This window comes from Pantherophis guttatus, chromosome 17 (genome assembly GCF_059756535.1).
Source record: "Pantherophis guttatus breed Tessera chromosome 17, ASM5975653v1, whole genome shotgun sequence".
NCBI classification, from domain to species: domain Eukaryota; kingdom Metazoa; phylum Chordata; class Lepidosauria; order Squamata; family Colubridae; genus Pantherophis; species Pantherophis guttatus.
The window spans coordinates 5,382,760-5,398,705 of record NC_142079.1 but is presented as its reverse complement, the minus strand read 5'-3'; the positions used below and the strand labels follow the sequence as shown (position 1 = coordinate 5,398,705).

Sequence of the window (15,946 nt, the reverse complement as noted above, 5' to 3'; positions counted from 1 at the left end):
GCTTGGCAAAGCTGGGTTGCAGGATCTTGAGAGCGTAATAAGAAACCCTTGATCTCCCAGGGTAATCAACCCAGTGCCTGTCTGCCTTCCTGCCTTCCATCCATCCACCTACCCATCCACCCATCTATCTATCTATCTATCTATCTATCTATCTATCTATCTATCAATCTATCTATCTATTTATCTATCTATCTACTTACCTATCTTTCTATCCATCCATCCACCCATCTATCCCTCTTTCTCTCTTTCATCTATCTATCTATCTATCTATCTATCTATCTATCCATCCATCCATCCATCCATCCATCCATCTATCCCTCTCTCTCTCTATCATCTATCTATCTACCTACCTACCTATCTTTCTGTCCATCCATCCATCTATCCCTCTTTCTCTCTTTCATCTATCTATCTACCTACCTACCTACCTATCTTTCTATCCATCCATCCATCTATCCCTCTTTCTCTCTTTCATCTATCTATCTACCTACCTACCTACCTACCTTTCTATCCATCCATCCATCCATCCATCCATCCATCCATCTATCCCCCTCTCTCTCTCTCTATCATCTATCCATCCATCCATCTATCCCTCTCTCTATCATCTATCTATCTATCTATCTATCTATCTATCTATCTATCTATCTATCTAATCTATCTATTTATCTACCTACTTACCTACCTACCTATCCATCCATCTATCCCTCTCTCTCTCTCTCTCTTTCTATCTACCTACCTACCTATCTTTCTATCCATCCATCCATCTCTATCCATCCATCCATCTACCTACCCAGCTATCTTTCTATCCATCCATCTATCTATCTATCTATCTATCTATCTATCTATCTATCTATCTATCTATCTAATCTATCTATTATTTCATCAAGCATCTATTAGATAACAGATATAAGTGTAAACATAATTATGAATACATGAAATGGATATGAATAAAAGGGAACAGTAGGACAGGGATGGTGGTGCGCTTATGCGAGGTCAACAGTAGACAGTCTAAGGTTAAAGTTTTGGGGGTTTGGGGGAGAAAGCACAGAGTCAGGTAGTGCATTCCAGGCATTGACTACCCTGTTGCTGAAGTCGCATTTTCTTCAATCAAGTTTGGAGCGGTTTACCTTGAGTTTGTATCTATTGTGTACTCGTGTGTTGTTGTGGTTGAAGCTGAAGTATTCATTGACAGGACGTTGTAGCAGATGATTTTGTGTACTATGCTTAGGTCAAACCAAAGGAATTCTATTCTGTTCTGTTCTGTTCTATTCTATTCTATTCTATTCTATTCTATTCTATTCTATTCTATTCTATTCTATTCTATCCCCCCTTCCTTCTTCCCTTCTCTTTCTATTCTATTCTATTCTCCTTCCCTCTTCCTCCTTCTCTTCTCTTCCTATTCTATTCTCTTCGTCTTCCTTCTTCCCTTCTCTTTCTATTCTATTCTATTCTCCTTTCCTCTTCCTCCTTCTCCTTCCCCTTCTCTTCTAATTCTCTTCTCTTTCCCTCGTCCTCCTTCTCTTCTCTTCCTATTCTCTTCTCTTCGCCTTCCTTCTTCCCTTCTCCTTCTATTCTATTCTATTCCCCTTTCCTCTTCCTCCTTCTCCTTCCCCTTCTCTTCTAATTCTCTTCTCTTTCCCTCGTCCTCCTTCTCTTCTCTTCCTATTCTCTTCTCTTCTCTCGTCTATTCTATTCTCCCTCCCTCTTCCTCCTTCTCCTTCTTTTCTAATTCTCTTCTCTTCTCCTTCCCTCTTCCTCCATCCCATCTATTCTATTCTATTCTATTCTATTCTATTCTATTCTATTCTATTCTATTCTACTCTACTCTACTCTACTCTACTCTACTCTACTCTACTCTACTCTACTCTACTCTACTCTACTCTACTCTGCTTTACTAACCCAACTGACATCCTTTCCATGTTGTTGCAAGAGAAGGAGGTCTCCTCATTAAGTTTCCCCTGACCCTCCCAGGCTGGCTCTGCCTTCTGAGCTCGCTCCCCCTCTTCCTCCCTTCCAATTCCAGGCTCAGCTCAGTCGGTCGGGTCGGTGGGAGAATTTTCCTCCTGTCAGTTTAATTCTTTGATCGATGGGGAAGAGCAGGAAGACACAACCCAACGCAGCTGGTCTCTCAAGTTACCCCTAGCAGGAGATCGCCGGCACGGTTGGGGACGGCTGAGTGAAATGTTTGTGGAGCGCGCAGAACACAAGTCAATAGTAATTTAGCTGGATTGGGAGCAGCTTCTTCCTCCTCACGTCTGGCGGCTCCCGAGAGGCAGGAGTGCATGCCGGATTATTACTGACTCTCTCGGAAATATTTCCAAAACAATCCTCCGAGAAGCGTATGGTGTAGGGGGGGGGGAGAGTGGTTGAGGGGGAAGGAAAGAGGTGGAAGGAAAAGGAAGCAAAGGGATGGAGAGCTATGAAAACCGTTCGGCTCCAATTCCAGCGCCGGAATTCATTTGGAAGCTCCTTTGCAAACGGCAACAGTTCTCGGGAGAAGATGTCGAACAGAAGGACAGAGTTGGAAAGGACTTTGGAGGTCTTCTAGTCCGGCCCATCCCTTCCCTCCCCCGCCTCTTAGGCTGACCTCCTTTTCTTTGAGGGGCTGCCACAAACAAAAGGGGGGCTCGAGCTATTTTCCAAAGCACCAGACAAGAAACAACGGGTTGGAAACTAATCAAGGAGAGAATCGACCTAGAACTAAAAGAGAAATTTCTTAACGGTGGGAACAATCAACCAGTGGGACAGCTTGCCTCCAGATGTTGTGAATGCTCCATCTCTGGAGGCTTTTCAAAAGAGACTGGACGGCCACTTGTCTGAGATGCTATAGGGTCTCCGGCTTGTGCAGGGGGGGTGGACTAGAAGACCTCCAAGGACCCTTGCAACTCTTGTTATCTGTGAAGTTTCCGAAAGATGCCCTAATTAATTCATGAGCCAAACTTCAAAAGAAATACAGTCATTTATTAGGAGCACCATTTCGGCATTATTCGGATGCAGTTAGAACTAATCCCACGTAGATTCACGTTCCCCTATGACCCTGTCTCTCCCCTCCTCCCTGGCCACGTCACAAATCGCATTCTCCAATTAACCACTTTGGCTGGCTGTGAAACCTAACACCCTCCTTCTGATTGCGGTCAGGAAGCATGTATGGAATGTAGCTTCAGTTAGTCAATCAGCTCTATCAATTCTCCCTCCCTCCTGCTCATGGCAACTTGAAAGCTTTGCAAGTTGACATTATCCTCCAAAGCACCTGAAGGCAGGACAAGAAGCAATGGGTGGAAACTAATCCAGGAGAGAAGCAACTTAGAAATAAGGAGAAATTTCCTGGCAGTGAGAACAATTAATCAGTGGAACAACTTGCCACCAGAAGCTGTGAATGCTCCAACACTGGAAGTTTTTAAGAAAAGGCTTGATAACCATTTGTCTGAAGTGGTGTAGGGTTACCTCCCTAAGCAGGGGGTTGGACTAGAAGACCTCCAAGGTCCCTTCCAACTCTGTTATTCTATTCTGTTCTAGTTATTCTGTTAAACCCAAATAAAGTTTGCCCAATTCTATATTTGCATGACATACCGAATCCCCCCAGTAAACCATCTTATGGCACCATGCCAGGACATGATTTACCCAGCGGGCGAGTTTGTAAAACACACTAAACGCAACTCGGTCTTAGCTCCTGCTGATGTATTGTGTGAACCCACGCTTAATATCTCTCTAGAACATTCCTTTTTTCTTCCCCATCCAATTCCGTTCGCACGAGCCGGGGCCCTGAGAATCCAATGAGGGAAAAATTGCAGTCGCGAAAGAAGAGCGAAAACACGCGGGCCGCTCTTATGTTTTTATTTTTATCTGATGCATTTTATCTGCTTCATCTACTTAATTCTAAGCTGCCTAGAGTCACGTACGGGAGGTGGCTGGCTATATAAATCTTAATAAAAACAACGGAAATAAAACGACGAGCTGGTCGAGGCGAGCCGCGGAACGTGAGCAAAGCCGAGACGCGAAGCCACAGAATCTTCTCTAGAAACGAGCATTATTATTATTTTTTTTAACGTTTCTTCTGCCTTCAAAGACACCCTTCTGTACAATACACAATCAAACCCGGGTGTGATCCAAGCCTGCTTGTTGCAATTTCATGCACAAAACGCAATTATCACATAAAATGGTCATCCTAGTGGACAACCATTTAAATAGGAGCCAGCCGTGTGCAGCAGCTGCCAAAAAAGCCAACACAGTTCTGGGCTGCATCAACAGAAGGATAGAATCAAAATCACATGAAGTGTTAATACCACTTTATGATGCCTTGGTAAGGCCACACCTGGAATACTGCATCCAGTTTTGGTCGCCATGATGTAAAAAAGATGTGAAGTGTGAAGAGCCTGGATAGCTCTGCAAACAAGGCACTGCAATTTAACACCAGCTGTCTGCAATTAAAGTAAGTTCGAATCTTGCCAGGCTCAAGGTTGACTCAGCCTTCCATCCTTTCTAAGGGAGGTAAATTGAGGACCCAGTTTGTGGGGGCAATAAGCTGACTTTGTATAAATATACAAAAGGATGAAGGCTATTGCTTAACGCATTGTAAGCCGCCCTGAGTCTCCGGAGAAGGGCGGCATATAAATCAAATTAAAAAAAAAAAAAAGTAGCACCAGCTGCCTGCAATTACTGCAGGTTCGATTCTCACCAGGCTCAAGGTTGACTCAGCCTTCCATCCTTCCGAGGTAGGTAAAATGAGGACCCGGATTGTGGGGGCAATAAGCTGACTTTGTATAAAATAGAACACCGCTCAGGGGGGGCCAAAAAGCCCTACTAAGCAGGTATATACAAAAGTATGAAGGCTATTGCTTAACGCATTGTAAGCCACCCTGAGTCTCCAGGAGAAGGGCGGCATATAAATCGAACCAATAAATGAATGAATGAATGAATGAATGAATGAATGAATGAATGAATGAATGAATAATAAAATAATAAAAAATAAAATAAAATAAAATAAAATAAAATACAGTCTAAAATGAAATTGGAACGAAATGCAATAATTTAAGAGTATTCCTAAGTGAAATTAGCGGAAATTCTGTGGGTGCTTTTCCTGACTCTGAATCGAGCCAGCCCTGGCTGATGCATTCAGGGAGCTGCATCCACCCAATTCCTGCCTCATGTTATTTCGCTTAGTGGTACATTATTGGATTCTTGAAACCTTCACTTCTGCAACTGTACAGTTGTGTCAGCATTCTCTCCCCCCCCCTTTTTTTTTTTTTCTTTCCTATCCCTACCCTTCCCTTCCTCTTTCTGGCTCCAGTAATTGCTAAGAAAAAAGAAACTAAGCAAGGGTTAGAGAAAAGTGCAAAAAAAAAAAGAAAGAAAGAAAGAAAAGTTACCAGGAAAGCAATCAAGACTTTCTCCTCCCCATCCCACCCTGCATCTGTATAAAAATCACCAGGAGACGGTGAGTTCTAGTCTTAACTTTTGGCGCAAAAAGCCATTTGGGTGATTTTGGTCCAATCACCAGGAGACGGTGAGTTCTAGTCTTACTTTTGGCACAAAAAGCCATTTGGGTGATTTTGGTCCAATCACCAGGAGACGGTGAGTTCTAGTCTTACTTTTGGCACAAAAAGCCAGTTGGGTGATTTTGGTCCAATCACCAGGAGACGGTGAGTTCTAGTCTTAACTTTTGGCACAAAAAGCCATTTGGGTGATTTTGGTCCAATCACCAGGAGACGGTGAGTTCTAGTCTTACTTTTGGCACAAAAAGCCAGTTGGGTGATTTTGGTCCAATCACCAGGAGACGGTGAGTTCTAGTCTTAACTTTTGGCACAAAAAGCCATTTGGGTGATTTTGGCCCAATCACCAGGAGATGGTGAGTTCTAGTCTTACTTCTGGCACAAAAAGCCAGTTGGGTGACTTTGGTCCAATCACTAGGAAACAGTGAGTTCTAGTCCCGTTTTAGGCATGAAAGCCAGTTGGGTGACTTTGGGCCAGTCATCAGGAGACAGTGAGTTCTAGTCCCACCGTACCCATGAAAGCCAGTTGGGTGACTTTGGTCCAATCACCAGGAGACAGTGAGTTCTAGTCCCACGTTAGCCATGAAAGCTAGCTGGGCAACCTTGGCCCAGTCACTCTCTCTCTCTCTCACCCCACTTGACCTCGCATAGGAGCGGGAAAAACAGAAAGAGGAAATTGTGTTGGATATAGGTAGTTTGTTTAAAAAAAATAGTTCATACCAATAAATAAGAGACTCCTAGAGATTATTCTTGAAATATTAAATAAAAGATGGAACCGACCGTCTTCTGAACTCGGCGCAGGCCTCCCAAAAATGTAGCTTGCTTCCTCTCTAAAGTTCTGACTCTGTATCTCAACTGATGAAGCTATATGTGGAAGTGGGGGCGGGGGGGAGATTAAAAGTATTCCAGGCTTTTTCCCCCTCCCCCTTATTTCTCTCCCCCCCCCTTCTGCCTCCCTCGACAATTGTTAAAAATACAGGAGCCAGAAGTCCCACCATCCTGGCTTCCTGTCAAGGAATTAATTGAAAAATAAAATCATTGGTGTTTGGAAGAAGGGGAGGGAACTCCCCAAATGGAGAACCGTTTGGTTGGGAATGGAAAAAGCGCAAGGATTTGGGGAAGGGGAAGCGGGGAAGGGGGTGTCCGCCTCTTGTCAGGTTAATTTCCCTTATATTGATGTTTTTCTGACATTTACTTGCTGTTTATCTGGGGAAAGCAGCTGTAATGCTGGGAGAAAATGCAGCAGCTCGTTCTATCTGTTTATTTTACACCCCTTTTTTTCCCCCCCGAGTCCTTGGGAGGAAAAAAAACAAAAAAAAAGTACATTTATTTGTTTGTCGGAGAGACGGGCGTTTTGATGGGGAAAAGATTGGGATTTGAACAGCTGTTCTCCACATGGAGAGAGAAAGAGAGAGAGAGAGAGAAACGAGGGAAAAGGCAGAAAAAGAAGATTATATCAGAGGAAGGATGAGCTCCACCGTCTCCCACAATTCGCTTGTGACTTTTTTTAAAAAAAAAAAGAAAAGAAAAAAAAAGCCGGAGCAGTTACAGAGTGCTATACAGATCATCTTTGATTTACGACCACAATTGAGTCCGAAAGTTCCGTCACTAAGCGAGATGGTCATTCAGTGAATTTTGCCCCCATTTTAAAACCTTTCTTGCCACTGTTGTTAAGTGAATTGCGGCAGAGAGGATAGGATAGGATAGGATAGGAAGGAGAAGGAGAAGAGAAGAAGGAAGGAGAATAGAAGAGAGAGGAGAAGGAGGAAGAGGGAAGGAGAAGAGAAGGAGGAAGAGGGAAGGAGAAGAGAATAGAATAGGAAGAGAAGAGAAGAGGGAAGGAGAAGAGAATTAGAGAAGGAGGAGGAGGAAGAAGAAGGAAGGAGAATAGAATAGAATAGAAGGCTATCTGCCTAGGGCATGTCTCCAATATAACAGTTTTGGGATCAATTGACTAAGGGGACAGAAAAATTGGTACTCTGCCACTTCCACTCATCAGTGTCACTTCCTCTTACCCAGATCCCCCTGTCAAGAAACAGCGGACAGCCATTTTAGAAGAAATCTTGGAGAAGCTCGAGGATGATGAAGGAGACAATGAGGAGAATAGCTAGAATCGTCACTTCGAAACCTAAAGGTATGTTAAGTATTCCGTTTCTAAAGAATTGACTGAGATCTTCCCTTAGTCCTCACCAACACAGTTGATCTCCTTACAGGAGATCTCCCCTTCTTCTTCTTCTTCTTCTTCTCCTCCTTCTTCTCCTCCCCCTCCACCTCCTCCTCCTCCTTCTTCTTCTCCTCCTCCTTCTCCCCCTCTTCTTCTTCTCCTCCTCCTCCTCCCTTCCTCCTCCTCTTCTTCTTCCTCTTCCTCCTCCCCTTCTCCTCCTCCTCCTCCTCCTCTTCCTCTTCCTCTTCCACTTCTTCTTCTCCTCCTCCTCTTCTTCCTCTTCCCCTTCCTCTTCTCCTCCTCCTTCCTCTTCTTCTTCTCCTCCTTCTCCTCCTTCTTCCTCTCCTTCTCCCTCTTCTTCTTCTTCTCCTTCCTCCTCCTCTTCCTCCTTCTCCTTCTCCCTCTTCTTCTTCTCCTCCTCCTTCTCCTTCCTCCTCCTCCTCCTCCTCCTCCTCGAAGCAATGGATGGAAACTAATCAAGGAGAGAAGCAACTTCTCATTAGTTCTAAGGAGAAATTCCCTGACAGCTAGAAGAATTAATCCACGGAACGACTTGCCTCCAGAAGTTGTGAATGGCTCCAACACTGGAAGTTTTTAAGAAGAGATTGGATAAACCATTTGTCTGAAGTGGTGTAGGGTTTCCTGCCTAAGCAGAGGGTTGGACTAGAAGATCTCCAAGGTCCCTTCCAACTCTATCCTATTCTATTCCTCCTCCTCTTCCTCTCTTCCTCCTCCTCCTCCTCCTTTCTTCTTCTGCCTCCTCCTCCCGTATTTATGGTGATATGATCCCTTTTTGCTATCTTCTGACAAGCCAAGTCAAAGGGAGGAAGTCCCATTCATTTTACCACCGTGTTACTAACTTAACAACTGTGCCAAGAAAGGTGTTAAAAACCTGTCTCGCTTAGCAGTGGAAGTTTTGGGACTCAAATGTGGCCGTAAGATGAAGATTTCCTGTACAGGTGGCGGATAGCTCCTCTGACACACCTGCCTCCTTCTTGGCTCTGTAGGAGACCAGGCAGATTTTTTCCCAGGTTAATCCTCAACAGATTAAATAACTATTTCCCACAGTGTTTCTGCAGTAAACCCAAGATCCAGTGGTATCCATTTATCCCTGTGGAAGGCCATCCTTTCCCAGCGCCTCGGGGTCCATTCTCAGCATGAATGGGGTAGAGGACAAAAGAGGGCAGCCAGAGTTAATCCCAGCTAAAGCAGCTGCTAAATTCCAGCTTGTAGGAGGAAGACCCCTAACTCCCTGGGAAGTCACAGATGAAGAGAAGGGCAAGAACGCGGAGGGTTAACATGCCAAGCCTTCACTTCAATCCTTCAGGATTTGGGAGTAACGACGCGAACCTTTCGGAATCTTTAGGAGTCAAAGGAGAAGAAAATACAGTCCAAAAAAAATTTTTTTTTTTGCAGCCCTTCCCACCTTCGAATAGTGGATTGAGAAGCTTCAAGATTCCTGGCCAAATCTTCGGATATTTATTTTAGGGTGGTGGGACTTTGAAGCGGGGATGATAGTATTTTGATCAAGGAGAGATTCAACCTGGAAATAAGGAGAGATTTCCTGACAATGAGAGCAATCCACCGATGGAACAGAAGTTGCCTTCGGAAGTTGTGGGAGCTTCATCCCTGGAGGCTTTCAAGAAGAGACTGGACGGCCATCTGCCAGAAATGGTGTAGGGTCTCCTGCTTGGGTAGGGGGTTGGAGTAGATGACCTCCAAGGTCCCTTCCCACTCTGTTAATCTGAATCTATCGAAGATGATCAAAGATCTGGAGACTAAAACATACGATGAACGGTTGCAGGAACTGGGCATGGCTAGTCTAGTGAAGAGAAGAGACCAGGGGAGACAGGATAGCAGTCTTCCAATATTTGAGGGGCTGCCGTAGAGAGGAGGGGGGTCAAGCTATTTTCCAAGGCACCCCAAAGTCAGACAAGGAATAATGGATGGAAACTGAACAAGGAGAGATTCAACCTGGAAATAACAATCCAGGGAGAACAATCAGCAGAAGATGGATTGGTGGGAAGGGAACAGCGTTCCGTGGGCCTTTGGCGTTGAGTCATGCCGGCCACATGACCACGGAGACGTCTTCGGACAGCGCTGGCTCTTCGGCTTTGAAAGGGAGATGAGCACCGCCCCCTAGAGTCAGGAACGACTAGCACAGATGTGCGAGGGGAACCTTTCCCTTTCCCTTTTTAAGGACTCTAAGCTGATGACAAGTTTAACTCCACCTCCTCCAGCTTTGCCTGCTCTTCTACATCAAGCAACAAAATTTACCTGCAGGAGAACGACCAAGTTCAAAGGAAGACCAAGGACCCCACAAGAGTTAGGGGAGGTCTCTGCTACTTGTAGTTGGGTGTCATCTCCTCCTCCAGCCCCTTCCTCCCCGTAGGTTTTTTTTTTTTTTTCTTCTTTCATGGCAAGCCAAGTCTCCCCCGAAGACGCTTCTGTGATCTGCAGCAGGCGGGAAAGGATTAGTGTGAGCAGAGTCGGTAGGCTTTGGCAAACAGAGCCCAGCTTGGTTTCAACATCTAATTCAATTTGTTCTGCTGGGATTGAAATGCTTGCCAGTCAGATGTTCGGGGTTACCAGGGGTTGAGAAATGGGGAGAGGATAGCTGGGGGTGGGGGGCAAGGGGGGTGCAAGAGGAGAAGGGAAGCGACGCTCTTCTAAAAATCTTAAGAAGAGTTTTATGGAAATCAATGTAACCTTTTGGGTTTTTCTTTCGCGCCTTCTTCTCTTAGAATGGTCCTCTTTTTATTCTCCTTTTTTTAGGGCCTTGAAGATCTTGTCATTGAAAAGAATTTGTTTGTGTCACTGCGTTATTTTATTTACCAGCTGAGCTTCATATTTCTGGACTATCTGACTTTCCGTACCTTGCCAAGAATTGTTATCAAAAGTTACTACGCATGTCTGCATTCCTTCACTTGCTTCACACACTCTTTCCTTTGTTCTCTTGCCAGCAAGGTCCGGCTGAGAAATAGCCGGCAAGAATTATTTCAGAAATGTAGCAATTACTTTTCTTAGTTAGTGAGGTGTTTTATTTTCTTTATAACAAATAAATGAGTTTTATTAGAAACTTTTCTTCGCGTTTCTTTTTCAGAATATTGCAACAAGGAATAAGCCTCGATCCATCCTCTAAACCAGGGTGATTTTTCCCAGAGCCAAACATGGGATTAATCAACGCCCTGACAGTTTGGGGGGGGGGTCTTTCCGCGCCTTCGTTTACCGAAAGCTCTTTTGGTGGTTGAAGGGTAGTCCAGATAGGAAACTCAAACCACGAATACTAACGCTGCCTTGATAGAGACTCCGCTCTCATTCCTCCACCGGACTTAGTTTTTCCTGACTCTTGTCTAGAACTGCAGCTGTCCCTCCTGCCTCCCAAGGTCCTTCTCGCAGCCCATTACAGGAGAGATGGAGGGAGGGAGATACAAGAGAGAGAGAGAGAGAGGGAAGGGAAGGGAAGGAGAGAGGGAAGGGAGGGAGGGAAGGAAGGAGAATCTGCAAGAAAACAACTAAGCTCAGAGAGGACCAAGGACCCCACAGTCCTCCCCTCCTCCTCCTCTCTCCTCCATCTCCTTTCCTCTCCTCCTCTTCCCCCTCCCACTCCTCCTCTTCCTCCTTCTCCTCCTCCTCCCACTCCTCTTTTTCTCCTCCCCCTCCCCTCCTCTTCCTCCTCCTCCCCTTCCTTTCCTCCTCTTCCTCCTCCCACTCCTCCTCTTCCTCCTTCTCCTCCTCCTCCTCCCACTCCTCTTTTTCTCCTCCCCCTCTCCTCCTCTTCCTCCTCCTCCCCTTCCTTTCCTCCTCTTCCTCCACCCACTCCTCCTTCTCCTCCTCCTCCCACTCCCCTCCTCTTCCTCCTCCTTCCCCTCCTTCTCCCCCCTCCTGCTTTTCTTCTTCTCCTCCTCCCCCTCCTCTCCCCTCCTCCTCTTCCTCCTCCTCCCCTTCCACCTCCTCCTGTTCTACCTCCCCCTCCTTCTTGTAAGGAGATTCCCATTTTATCTCCCTAACACAAAATACCTTGTGAAATAGGTTGGGCTACAATTTGAACTGGTTTTAATAGCTTTATTGTTTTTAAATATCCTGGGGCGGGGGGAAAGAGAGAGAGAGAGAGAGAGGGAGAGAGAGAGTTTTGTTGTTGTGGTGGCGTTTTATATTTTAACTGCGCAACAGCAGTGTCACACAGCAGTTAGTCACAGCCACGAGGCCGGCGGGCTACACAACAGTCCTCGGTTATAAGACGGGTGGTCATCCGACTCGATTCTCAGCTCCGGCCGGGTTGCAAAAAATAAGTCAGGAGGCTACACAGGTCTCCGTGTCGGCCGAAGGGATTTGCTGCCGAGTTCTCCGGGCCCGATCGATTTGACAGAGCTTTCCCTCCAGGGAGCGAAGGACAAAGGAAAGGAAGAATTTAAACCCAAGATGTGTTAATTGGATTAGCAGCTTTCCCCGGCCTAGCTGGGGAAAGGATCACCGCCGTTCCAAACCCAGCATTACCATAAAGGGAAGTCCTGGTTTGTTTGTTGCCAACCCAGGGGATGCCAGACTGTTTGGGTGCTGCTTTTATGTATTTATTTTTATTTATTTATTTGGCATGTCGCACCCGTGGGGTAAACAGTGCCTTTGCCAGGCTGACATCCTTTCTCAGGCGCCCGGTGTCTTCGCGGTATATCGAAGCAGCGTGTTTTATCCGCGGCCTTCTGTTTTCCTTTTCAAATATATTCATTTCAGGAGCCGGAGAGAGGATGAGCGGAGGGAGGGGTGTGTGTGTGTGTGTGTGTGTGTGGGGAGAGAACAAGAAACGGCCTAGCGGGGAGCTTGGCGATTTCAGATTTATCCATTCATGAATAATAATCAGGCTGAGTAATTCACAGTAAATGGGTATCCAAATTGGCTAATAAGGAAGGCTTTCACCTCAAACTGGAATTGGGCAAGGGACCGAGAATATCAACAGACGTTGGCTACGGCGCGAACGGGATGTGACCTGAATCGGCGAAATATGCAAACCGAGCCTCCGTGTGCCAGCAAAATAATAGGCGGCACTCTGTTAGCAGGCGGACGGAAGAGAAGCTGAGCTGGCAAGGTTTGACAGCTTAGCAGCTTTCCGTCGGGGGCTTCCCGTTGGCAGAGCACGCCTTGGTTAACGTCTTCAGGCGGAGGGTCGAAGATTTGGGGCAAAACCTAGACCTTCTGGTTAGAAGGATGAAAATGAAAACTGCAGGGGGGGTGGGGAGGCGGGGAGAAAAAGGCAGCCTAGTTAACGTCCGATGGGTTGATTCATCCAGGATGGGGAAGCCCCCACCTTGGAATCAGAGGTGGTATTCAGCCGGTTCGGGCGAAATGGTAGTAGCGACCGGCGGGTGGGGCCCACTCGTCGGTCTCTATGCCGGCCTATTTAGGTACGTTTTCAAGCTGCGTGCATGCGCGCAAGCCCCATGCGTGAGCGAAGCGTGTGCATGGAAGGACGTGTTGAAGCAAAACGCATGCGTACTCACATTTGTGAACCGGTAGGGAAAGTAAGCAACCAAGAAATTAAAAGAGGCTTGCTCCTGGGGAGGAAAGCTATGGCAAATCTAAAGAGCATACTAAAAAGCAGAGACATCACCCTGCCAACAAAAGTGCGTATAGTCAAGGCGATGGTTTTCCCAGTTGCAATGGATGGCTGTGAAAGTTGGACCATAAGGAAGGCTGAGCGCCAAAGAATGGAGGCCTTTGAACTCTGGTGCTGGAGAAGACTCCTGAGAGTCCCTTGGACTGCAAGGCGATCCAACCGGTCGGTCCTAGAGGAGATCCACTCTGACTGCTCTTTAGAAGGCCAGATCCTGAAGAGGAAACTCAAATACTTTGGCCACCTAAGGAGAAGGAAGGACTCCATGGAGAAGAGCCTAATGCTGGGAATGATGGAGGGCAAAAGAAGAAGGGGACAGCAGAGAACGAGGTGGCTGGATGGAGTCACTGAAGCAGTCGGCGTGAGCTTCAATGGACTCCAGAGGATGGTAGAGGACGGGAAGGCCTGGAGGAACGTTGTCCATGGGGTTGCAATGGGTCGGACATGACTTCGCAACTAACAACAACGATGATAGATAGATAGATAGATGGATGGATGGATGGATGGATGGATGGATGGATGGATGGATAGATGGATAGATGGATAGATGGATAGATCCAAGCGAGTCCTGAGAGTCCCTTGGACTGCAAGGCGATCCAACCGGTCAGTCCTAGAGGAGACCAACCCTGACTGCTCTTTAGAAGACCAGATCCTGAAGAGGAAACTCAAATCCTTGGGCCACCTAAGGAGAAGGAAGGACTCACTGGAGAAGAGCCGAATGCTGGGAACGATGGAGGGCAAAAGAGGAAGAAGGGGATGGCAGAGAATGAGGTGGCTGGATGGAGTCACCGAAGCAGTCGGCCGTGAGCTTCAATGGACTCCAGAGGATGGTAGAGGACAGGAAGGCCTGGAGGAACCTTGTCCAAGGGGCCGCGATGGGTTGGACACAACTTCACAACGAACAACAACAACAAAAGGGAAAGTAAGTGAATACCAGCCTTGTTGGAATGTTCTCCTGGCGAGAAAGTCACTCAGGAGAACTTAGAATAATAGTAAAACTCACTGTGAAGCAGTATATAAGTCTAAGTGCTATTGCTATCTATGTCTGTCTATCTATCTATCTCTCTGTCTCTCCCTGTTTATCTATCTATATCTGTCTATATATCTATCTATATATCAATCTATAACTATTTATCTGTCACGGTGGCGTAGTGGTTACACTGCAGGCTACTTCTGCTGCCTGCCGGCTTCCTGCAAGCTGCCTGCAGTTTGGCAGTTCAAATCTCACCAGGCTCAAGGTTGACTCAGCCTTCCATCCTTCTGAGGTGGGTAAAATGAGGACCCAGATTTTGGGGGCAATAAGCTGACTCTGGAAATCACTTAGAGAGAGCTGTAAAGCGGTATATAGGTCTAAATGCTATTGCTATCTATGTCTGTCTGTCTATCTCTGTCTCTATCTATCTATCTATCTATCTATCTATCTATCTATCTATCTATCTATCTATCATCTATCTATCTATCTATCTATCCATCCTGTCTGTCTATCTATCTATCTATCTATCTATCTATCTATCTATCTATCTATCCATCCTATCTATCTATATCTATCAATCTATCTATCTATCTATCTATCCATCCTATCTATCTATATCTATCAATCTATCTATCCATCCTATCTATCTATCTATCTATCTATCTATCTATCTATCTATCTATCTATCTATCCATCCTATCTATCTATATCTATCAATTTATCTATCTATCCATCCTATCAATCTATCTATCTATCTATCTATCTATCTATCTATCTATCTATCTATCCTATCTATCTATCCATCCTATCTATCTATCTGTCTGTCTGTCTGTCTGTCTGTCTGTCTGTCTATCTCTCTGTCTCTCACTGCTTATCTATCACCTGTCTGTCTATCTATCTATCTATCTATCTATCTATCTATCTATCTATCTATCTATCTATGAATGCATTATTGCAGACTAACTCTGCCGACTGTCAGGAGTTCAATCCTGACCGGCTCAAGGTTGACTCAGCTTTCCATCCTTCCAAGGTTGGTAAAATGAGGACCCAGATTGTTGGCGTTTGCAAGATGCTGACTCTGTAAACCGGTTAGAGAAGTCTGGGAAGCCCTGTGAAGTGGCATATAAGTCTTAAGTGCTATCGCTATTACGAATTCAGTTCTCGGCTCCTTTTTAAGCTTCCTCAACTTGTTCCCGACATTGTGCAGCTTCTGTTCACCAAATTTCTCCTTCCATTTTATTAGTTTCTTTCGCCACCAGGGGGCACAGCCAGCACAATAGACAAGGAACAGCCAAAACAGACAGCAGAAATTCACAATTACGGATAGATAGTCCCCGACTTACAACAGTTCATTTAGTGACCGTGCGAAGTTACAACAGCACTGGGGGGGGGAAAAAGCAACTTGTGACCGTTTTTTCACACGACCATTGCAGCATCCCCAGTGTCAACGCGATTTAAATTCGGAGGCTTGACCGCTGTCTCACATTTATGACGGCTGCACCCTTCTGGGGGGGGAGGGGGGGTCGTCCCTTGATCCCCTTTTTACGACCTTCTGACCAGCAAAAGTCAAATGGGGAGATATGGGATTTATTTTATCAATGGCTAGATAATAAAACATGGAAACGAAATATGAAACGTGAAATGAGTGCTATCGTATAATATTTGAAAATAATTTTTATGAAACGATAAAGCCATAGTTAAATAAATGATTTTTT

The 15,946-nt window shown here is 45.6% G+C and overlaps 1 protein-coding gene across 5 annotated transcripts in view; it reads left to right on the top strand.

Annotated features, from left to right (window-relative positions):
* RBM19 (RNA binding motif protein 19) overlaps positions 1 to 15,946 on the top strand; it is a 143,414-nt gene that overhangs the window by 60,824 nt on the left and 66,644 nt on the right. For 3 of the 5 annotated variants that reach the window (XM_087880186.1, XM_087880183.1, XM_087880181.1), the window contains exon 24: positions 7,506 to 7,620. In XM_087880186.1, the coding sequence (XP_087736312.1) occupies positions 7,506 to 7,597 (92 nt within the window). In that variant the 3' untranslated portion in view covers positions 7,598 to 7,620. Of the gene's footprint in view, positions 1 to 7,505; positions 7,621 to 9,066; positions 10,238 to 10,425; positions 10,734 to 15,946 lie in introns of those variants that run through there. The other 2 variants (XM_087880182.1, XM_087880185.1) reach the window with 2 other exon arrangements.